General features: G+C 48.4%; 1 protein-coding gene across 1 annotated transcript; it reads left to right on the forward strand.

The window, feature by feature from the left end:
- Positions 1 to 3,008: 3,008 nt before the first annotated feature.
- On the forward strand, positions 3,009 to 4,862 carry LOC114619985 (syncytin-A). The gene has a single exon (XM_028765942.1). It carries the CDS (start codon positions 3,009 to 3,011, stop codon positions 4,860 to 4,862), a length of 1,854 nt encoding a protein of 617 aa, XP_028621775.1.
- The last annotated feature ends 4,460 nt before the right edge of the window (positions 4,863 to 9,322 follow it).

The raw sequence follows: 9,322 nt of genomic DNA on the forward strand, positions 1-9,322 counted from the left end.
CCACCCTACTCCTAGTTTAAAAAGGAACTCCCTGCCCTGGTCAGCAAGGTCAGCATCCACTCACTCCCAAGGTGTCCAAGGAGCCTATGATGACCAGACTCCCAGAAGCCTCCACTTACAGTGCACTAACTCCCCTCAGCATCCCCATCCGGGCAGTCCAAATGTCAGATGTCTCCTACTCCCCAGTCCAAGACTTATGCCTAATTAGTCCTAATTAGTAACGCCTGTCCATCCAGTGGTCCCCAAAACTTTCACGATTCTATCCTACCTGTCCTCTACCCAATTCTCATTTCTCAGTTCTTTTTTTTTCTTTTAGATTTATTTATTTATTTTCTGCATGTGAGTACACTGTCACTGTCTTCAGACACACCCCAAATGAACATCAGATCCCATTACAGATGGTTGTGAGCCACCATGTGGTTGCTGGGAATTGAACTCACGACCTCTGGAAGGAGTCAGTGCTTTTAACTGCTGAGCCTTCTCTCCAGTCCTCAACCCTTAATCTCAAAGATGCTTTCTCTACTGTTCTTCTTGGCTATTATTATTATTATTATTATTATTATCATTACTTTAAAAGTATTTATTTTATTTTATGTGTGTTAGTGTCTTGCCTGCATGTATGTGTGTGTACTACCTGTATACCTGGTACCCAAGGAGGTCAGAAGTCAGCATAGAATCCCCTGGAACTAGAGTTACAGATGGTTGTGAGCCACCAAATGGGTGCTGAAAACTGAACCAGGGTTCTCTGCAAGAGAAGCAAATACTCTTAGCATCTCTCTGGTGCTATCTTGGCCCTTCTTGTCAAGATCTTTGCATATTTACCTGGGAAGCCCCTGACACCCAAATGTCAGTTAACCCAGGGATTTTGAGACAGTCCTCATTGTTTTTTTTAGGGAGGATCTTGTCCTGGCCTATTGAGTCTCAACGTCACTCTAGTCCTTCAGATGACCAGTCCCTACAACACATCTACTCTCTTCACTCTTCTGGCCGGCCAGGGATCCTGGGTATCCCCCTCTAAGGCTCTTCCCAAGTCATGTATCTTGGCCCCGTTCTAACCTTCTCTTCCCATGGCATACCTCAAAGTTGCAAATCTGTAACCAAGGGATTCCATCCCCCTTGAAGCTGAATGACAATCTCTCTCCTTTCTGGGCCCAGCAGGTTACTTTGTATCTCCAACTTCAGAGTCTTAGTAAATCTCTTTGCCAGGGATGCTTGTGGTCCTCTCACCGAGCCTCTGAACCCTCCCAACCTACCTAAGCTCATCCTCTATGCTCAGAGGCCCCCATTACTGCCCCAGGGCATCCAGCCCTCTCCAAACCTCTCATCCTTTCTCTACCATCTTTCATAACTTAGCCAATGTTACAAAGACTGTCCATGAAGGCAGGTAGACTTATAGCCCAGGGTTGGCCTTCTTGCTTGAAAACCCTTGGGGTACCTCCCTTTAACATAGGAGCCCCCAAATTCACCCTTTACCAATTTTTGACTGTCTCTACCTCCCGAAATCTCCTTGAGCTCATAAGTGATTCAATTCCCCGCTCTCTCCCTCCCTCCCCCCCCCCCCCCCCCCCTCTCTCTCCATCTTTCCCTCTTGCATTTAACAGACACACTATTTATTATTTAGTTTCTTGTGATGGTTTTCACTGTGTAGCCCTGTTTGTCCCAGAACTTGCAGGCTGGCCTCCAATTCAGAAATCCTCCTACCTCTGCTTCCTGAGTACTGGGACAAAAACATGTGTCACTACTGCCTGGCTTGTTATACGGTTTATACAAAATCTTTTAATCACTTTTCAATGCTGTAAAACTTTCATTAAAGATATATATATATATATAATTTACCTCAGTGTTTGGCCGGCATGTATGCTTGTGTCATGGGCATGAAGTAGCCATGGGCCCCAGAAGAGGGCGCTAGATTCCCTGGAACTAGACATACAGACAATTGTATGTCACCACGTGGATGCTGGGAATCAAATCTGGGTCCTCTGGAAGAGCAGTCAGTACTCTTACTACTGAGCCATCCTTCCAGCCCCAGCTGTAAAGTTCTTAATCCATCCATTTTCCTTCCTATAGACTTTAGCCTTTAGCCTTACAGAGGACCCCCGATCTTTGATTGATCCCCCTGACTTCTTGCTACATCCTTTTTTTTTTTTTTTTTTTTTTGGTTTTTCAAGACAGGGTTTCTCTGTGTAGTTCTGGCTGTCCTGGAACTCACTCTGTAGACCAGGCTGGCCTCGAACTCAGAAATCCGCCTGTCTCTGCCTCCCAAGTGCTGGGATTAAAGGCGTGCGCCACCATCGCCCGGCTCTTGCTACATTCTTATAGTCATCTGACAGATGTTCCTGTCGCTGAGACCCTCTAACTGGTATATTGATAAGGGCTTTTTAAGGCTATGCCAATTGTCACAGGTGATACCACCTTAGAGGTCCAATTTCTCCTCCCCCCACACCCATCACAACTATCACCACAAAGCAGGCCGAGTCCATGGCTCTCACCAGACCCTGGCACTACCATACCAAAAGGTTGGTGCCTACACTGACTCCAAATACGCACACCACATCCTCCATTCTCACGCCTGCCTTTAGCAAGAGAGGGGATCTCTCACTTCACGAGAGACACCTATACTTAATTGCAAATTAATCTACAAACTCAGTCAGGTCATTAGCTTGCCTCTGGCAGCTGTAGCTCTCCACCTCTGCCATCGGTGGCTAACTGCCAAAGTAGCCCAAGGCTACACCTGGGGGGCATGATAGAAGCCAAGGAAAATAATCTGTTGAGTGGCTACATCTAAGCTCAAAAGTGGCTTGCAAGACCCTAACTCTAAGACTAACCCTCTGACGACCTTCCCTCTCTGTGTTTCTACTCTCATAGGTCCAACCTCCACAAGTATAACCTGCACAACCAGTGGCCTCCCTGACTTTTTCCATCACTAAACGACAGACAACCTTGGACTTCAGAACTCTCAGGACGGCGTCTCTGTGCTTCCCATCACCGTGGGCCACTCCTGAAGAGCCATGGTTCGTCCTTGGGTTTTCTGTCTCTTCCTGTTCCCCTGTTCCTTTGCCTACTCGGACAGCTGGATGCCCCTGGTAAACCAGACTCAACGCCTCCTCCAGGAGGCTAACTCTTCCTTCTCTTCCAACTGCTGGGTCTGCTTATCCATCCAAACCCAGCGCTCTCTAGCCACGCCAGCCCCACTAAGGACTTGGACAGAGACACCCATGAAACTTCGTATCATGTATTCCGCCCGGACCCTCTCCGGCCCTTACCCTATTACTGACCTCGAGAGACGCCTCCAGAATTTCCAGCCATTGACGCCTCACTACTCTTTCGTCAACCCTGACCGACGGGCCATTGCTTTCCTTCAGATCACCAGTGTGACAGGCATACTCCCCATCCTCTCCCGCCTCACCTCGGTGAGATACCCCAATGACCACTTCTATGAATCTACCCAGCGCCCCATATGGGGATCACTCTCCACTCAGACAATCCTCACCTCCCAGGCCCCTCTCTGCATATCCCGTTTCTTCAAGAATTCAAAACATGCCACCTTCGTGGGCAATCTCCCTGCCTCTCTTTGCAATCACACCTTTCAGCTCTCTCCCTCCGCCAACCACCAGTCCATAGATCTGTCCAGCAGCTATGCATTTGCCCCACTAATGGCCATGCCAGGCTCTAAATGGAGAAATCCCTTACGCTTTTCAGGACCCCCTACTCTAAACTCGGGGAAGCCTTACCACTCCTGCTCAGTAGACGACATCCACTGCCACACCTACCCCACCACCCCCTGGAGGTACTGTCCTTCCTCCCCGACTAGCACCTGCTATAATCTCACCCTATTCGAACCCAACAATTCGAGTCACCCTACTACCCTGTCTGTGGACACCACATACTTCAAGATTAAACTCCAGGGACACAAAGACCCCTATCCACTCTTTCAGTACCAGCCCCTCATGGGGGCAGCCCTCTCTGGACAATATTCAATCTGGGAGGATGAGCCCACTGTTAAGGAAAATGAGGATATCACTCCAAATATCTTCTCCCATCTTGTCTCCTTAACATACTCCTTCTGTCTCAACTCCTCGGGCGTTTTCTTCCTCTGTGGAAATTCAACTTATGTCTGTCTCCCGGCCAATTGGTCGGGCGTCTGTACCCTTGTCTTCCAATACCCGGATATTCAACTCCTGCCTAACAACCAAACCATAACAGTCCCGCTTTTGGGTACAGTTCCCTCCTCCGTTCCCGCTTCTCGCCGGAAGCGAGCCCTTCCTCTCCTTCCTCTTCTTGCCGGCCTGGGCATTGCTTCCGCCCTTGGGTTAGGCATCGCCAGTATTACCACCTCAACCATGTATTTCCAACAGCTTTCCAAGGCTCTCTCGGAGAGCCTAGACGAAATAGCCACGTCCATCATCAGCCTCCAAGACCAAATCGACTCACTGGCGGGTGTCGTTCTCCAAAACCGCAGAGCTCTGGACCTCATTGTGGCCGAGAAAGGGGGCACCTGCCTCTTCCTCCAGGAAGAATGCTGCTTCTACATAAACCAGTCCGGAGTAGTCCGGTATGCGGCAAGGAAACTTCGAGAAAGGGCATCGGAACTCGGCCCAAGCTCGAGCTCTTGGACCCAGTGGATGGGGCTGGGACCCTGGCTGCCCTCTTGGTTGACTTCCTTCATGGGACCTATACTCTTTATCCTGGTACTGCTCATTTTCCGATCTTGTCTGCTTAATTGCCTGACTCATTCCGTATCCCGGCGAATGAGTTCTTTCATTCACAACACCACCAAAGGGCACGTGGACAAGCTCCTTCTGCTTCGAGAGTCCCAGTACAAGAGACTTCCCCAAGAGCCCCCGGAGGAGGACGCCGTCTAGCAGGGAGGAGCTACATAAACCATAACCCATCTGTAGAAGTGAACACCGTCAGTGTTAGCTTCAGCCTTTCCACTTGGAAGAACTAATCAAGTTTGCTTAGATGGTAGTAGTTTCCCCCAAACCAGAGTAATCGTTCTGGGCTTGTTTTTCTAGATGCCTGACACCACTTGCCCCCTGATAATGGTTGATCACTGGAGATGTTTATGATCACCTACACACTCAAGACTCTTTGATCACTTCACTTCCGGCAACAGAAACTTTTGAGCCCCAGTCCCTGCAACTTCTTATCTCCCCGAGTCTGTAAGCAGACAGCGAGCTTTCTGACTTCCCCGATCTGGAGACCTCCCTTCCCAAGGTTTTTCTTGCTTTAAACCCATCCTGTAGTAGAAGCTGATTCTGTCCTTGTTTGTCTTTCCCCTCTCGGGCCTTTCAGCCACCACCCTGGGGGCTTCTGAACCAAAGGAAGTTGTCCGGATGCGGATGCTGGCTCCCCAGTTCCAGAGACAAGGCTCGGTCTTGAATGCATTTCCTTTTCTTCTGCTGCAGGCAAATGAGCAAAACAAGAATGTTCTAGAAAGCTAAGTTTACTTAATTTACAAGGAACTCTATTATTTCGAGAGCAGACTATGGTCTTACCTCATGCCATATGACCTTCCTGTTAGGGGGAGACTGTCCTCCATAGGCTCCAATGGTGGAATACTGAGTCTCTCCAGTAGGCGGAGCCATTTCCGGAGGTTTAGGGGGCGTGCCTTGGAGGAGGTGTGCCTCTGGAGGTGAGCTTTGAGAACTTAAAGAGGAAGGCCACTTTAAGTTTACTATCTCTGCCTTGCGCTTATGGCTCAAGATGTGAACCTTCTGCTTCTGCTCTGTCTGCCATTTGCTGCAGGCTTCCCCGCTGTCACACACTCGCCTCTCCAGCGCCAGAAAACAAATAAACCCTCCTGCTATACGTTGCTTTGGTCATGATGTTTTATCACAGTAATCAAAAAGTAATACAGAAGGCAACAGCATGGATATTTTATCCAGCATTCTTTTTTTCCTTTCTTCAATGAAATGTCCAGGCTGGACCTAAACTCACAGTGATGCTCCTGCCTCAGCTTCTTGTACTGGGACCACAGGGATGTACCACTACACTTAGCTCTAGCTTTTATTTTTATTTATTTATTTAGTCAAAGTCACAAACTGGTGACGTTCCATCTGTGTCTGCCACTATGTTTTGGGAGGAAATAGAAGGACCTTAAATGCTCAAAAGAGATGTCCCTTTACAGGACTGGAGAAATAGGTTCATGGTTAAGAGTGTTTGCTTTTCTGAGTTTGGCTCAGAGCAACCAAGACTGGGTAGCTCTCATGACCTGTAACTCGGGCTCCAGGGAATCCTGGCCTCTTGTGACTCAGAGAAAACTACACTCAGGAACGTACATGTACACATAATTAAAAATAAATCTTTCAACAGATGGCCCCTTAGGCTTGGTACTGTTCTTAGGACAGGGCTGGAGGAAGAAGACAGCGTAAGACCCCCTGTCCTCAGGCAAAGAGCTCAGAGACCTTGAGTATGACGATACATGCCTGTCATTCCAGCACTCCGAGATCCGAGGCTGCAGGCTGGAGAGTTTGAGGTCAGCCTGGGCTACATACATGAGACCTTATCTCACAAAGCTGAAACTATGCAGTTTTATTTACAGGGGGACGTCTCTCAGGAAACCCAGAAGGCTGCAAAAAAAGCTCCTAGGACCTCAGAAGCCCAGGTCAGGTCAGCAGAGTAGCCGACAGAACTGTGCGTCCTCATGATGACGTCAGTTTCCCTTCCTTCGTCATCAGTACTAACCAGAGGCATAGAAGCTTGGCTTCCTCCTGGGCTAGAAGAATTCCGGGCCAGCCAAGTCCACGTGTCTGGAAGCAGCCCGGTGGTGGCCAGCTCAGCAGACCTCTCCATGGCAACACCACGCCCACCCGGATGCACAGGGTTCTGCTGTAAGACCAGACTACCTCTGATTCAATAGGAAGAAGCTACCATCTTCATCCAAACAAGAATCTCCACACAAGGACATGACTGTTTCTCATGTCCTTCCAATTTCTATGGAAACGGCTTCTATTTACTCACTTACTTAGAGACAGGGTTTCACTGTCCTGAAACTCATTATGTAGACCAGGCTGGCCCTTGAACTCACAGAGATCCTCCTGCATCTGCCTCCCAAGTGCTGGCTCCCTGTGGCACTACGCTCAGCTTAAAATAGCGATTCAGAGACTGGAAAAATATTCCATCAAAGAACTGGAGGTGACAGTTGGAGAGATGGTTCAGTGATTAGCAGTGCTTACTGCTCTTGGCAGAGTACCTGAGTTCAGTTCCCAGCACCCACAGCAGGAGGATGGACCATTACAATCACCAGTAACTCCACCTCCAGGGGAATTCTAAACCGTCCTTTGGCCTTGGCAGGTGCCCCCATTCAAGTGCACACACATAGTCATAATTAAAATAATATCAACCATGTCAGACATGGTGGTGTGTGCCTTTTACTCCCAGTATTTGGGAGGCAAAGGCAGTCTGATGTCATGAGTTTGAGGCTAACCTGGTGCATATAGTGGGTTTTAGACCAGCCAGGGCTACATAGAGAGACCCTATCTCAAATAAATAAATAAATAAATAAATAAATAAATAAATAAATAAATCAGCTGATGGGGGATGCCTTTAATCCCAGCACTTGGGAGGCAGAGGTAGGCAGATCTCTGAGTTCGAAGCCAGCTTCGTCTACAGAATGAGTTCCAGGACAGCCAGGGCTACACAGAGAAACCCAGTGTGGAAAAAAAAACAATAAAAAAACAAAAACAAAAACAAAAAACCAAACAACCAAACAAAAATCTTCAGGAAGATGGTTGCAGGAGAAGTCAGTGCCAAAGCTCTTGCTTAGTTAGCATTCCAGAAGTCCTGGATTCCATTCCTGTCTCCACATACACACAGAATATCAAACTTATGGGCTAGGACCAGACATGATGGCACTTGACTGGAATCTCAGCACTGGAAAGTCAAAGGCAAGTGGATTTTGAGTACTAGACCAGAGGGAATTCAAAGCTAGCACTGGGCACCTTAAACTCTGTCTCAAAAATAAATACAAGGAAGGGCTGGGGATGTAGCTCACGGATAAAGCACTGGCCTAGAATCCCCAATGAAAGCGGGGGCGTGGCTAAGATATACAGTACCTGCCAGAAACCCTCCAGTAAGGAAAAGCTTTATCTTTCCTACCAAGAACCAGCTTGCCAACAGCTAGGGCCAAAGGTCAGTCACCCTTTGAGGTTCTGCTCATGAGAGGCCAGGCGGGTCTCTTGGAGCTGATTCCAATAGCCCAAAGCAGGTGTTTACCTGGGACATTCTTGTTGTGGGTCTATCTGGTGGCATGTCAGTTGGAGGTTCCTTCTGTCTACCCCCTGAGGGCGCACACAGGCTGCTCAGGTGCCTCACGTGGGGACTTGTGACCTGAACAAATCCTTGTGCCTTTCCCCCCTTAAGTAGGGACTCATGTAACCTGAGCCATCCTCCAACTTGTCATGTAGCCAAAGCTGGCCTTGAACTCATGATCTTTCATCCTCTCCTACCGAGATTCCAGGCATATGTCACCACACCTGTTTCATGCTGTGTTTGGGGATTGAATTGAGGGCTCTATTCGTAAACTGAACATCTGCCAACCGAGCTGCACCCCCAGCTCCCGCTTTTTTAACATTTTTATTTTCTACGTTTAATTATATGCACATGTGTAGATACATGCACATGTATGTGAAAGTACCCCTAAAGTCAAGAAGAGAACATCAGATCCCCCGGAGCTGAAGTTACAGGCAGTTGTGAGCTACCCAGTGTGGGTGCTGGGAACTGAACTCATGTCCTCTCCAAGAGCGGTATACATTCTTTTATTTTTCGAGACAGAGTTTCACTGTATACTCTTGGCTGGCATAGAACATGTTATGTAGACCACCAGGCTGTCCTCAATCTCCAGTGTGCTGCCCCTCACTTGCTGAGATTAAAGGCATGCGCCACCACGCCCGGCTGAAATGTATGCTCTTAACCACTGAGCCACCTCCGCAGTGCTCATCCTTTCTAAGACATCGAAGGGTTTACAGACAGAGAACTATGGCTGAAGTGCAAACTTTTATCTGTGGTATTAATTTCCTTCTTTTTGAGACAGGATTGCACTATGTAGCCCTGTGTGGCCTGGAACTCTCTATGTAGATCAAGGTGGACTTTAATACAGATCTGCCTGTTTCAGGATCTCAAGTGCTACCAATTAAAGGCAGGGGCTACCATGTCCAGCTATTTAATTTTTCTGTTGGTGGAAATGGAACCAAGGGCCTCAGTAATACTAAGCAGGTCTCTAGCACTGAGCCACGCCCCCAGCCCCTCCCTGGGGGATTCTAGGCAGGGGCTCTACCACTGAGCCACGCCCCCAGCCCCTCACTGGGGGATTCTAGGCAGG

This window comes from Grammomys surdaster, unplaced genomic scaffold (assembly GCF_004785775.1).
Source record: "Grammomys surdaster isolate TR1022 unplaced genomic scaffold, NIH_TR_1.0 166, whole genome shotgun sequence".
NCBI lineage: Eukaryota > Metazoa > Chordata > Mammalia > Rodentia > Muridae > Grammomys > Grammomys surdaster.

Bases quoted from the DNA above. Each gene is read 5' to 3' on its own strand.
- LOC114619985 (XM_028765942.1), top strand. From the start codon at position 3,009: ATGGTTCGTCCTTGGGTTTTCTGTCTCTTCCTGTTCCCCTGTTCCTTT.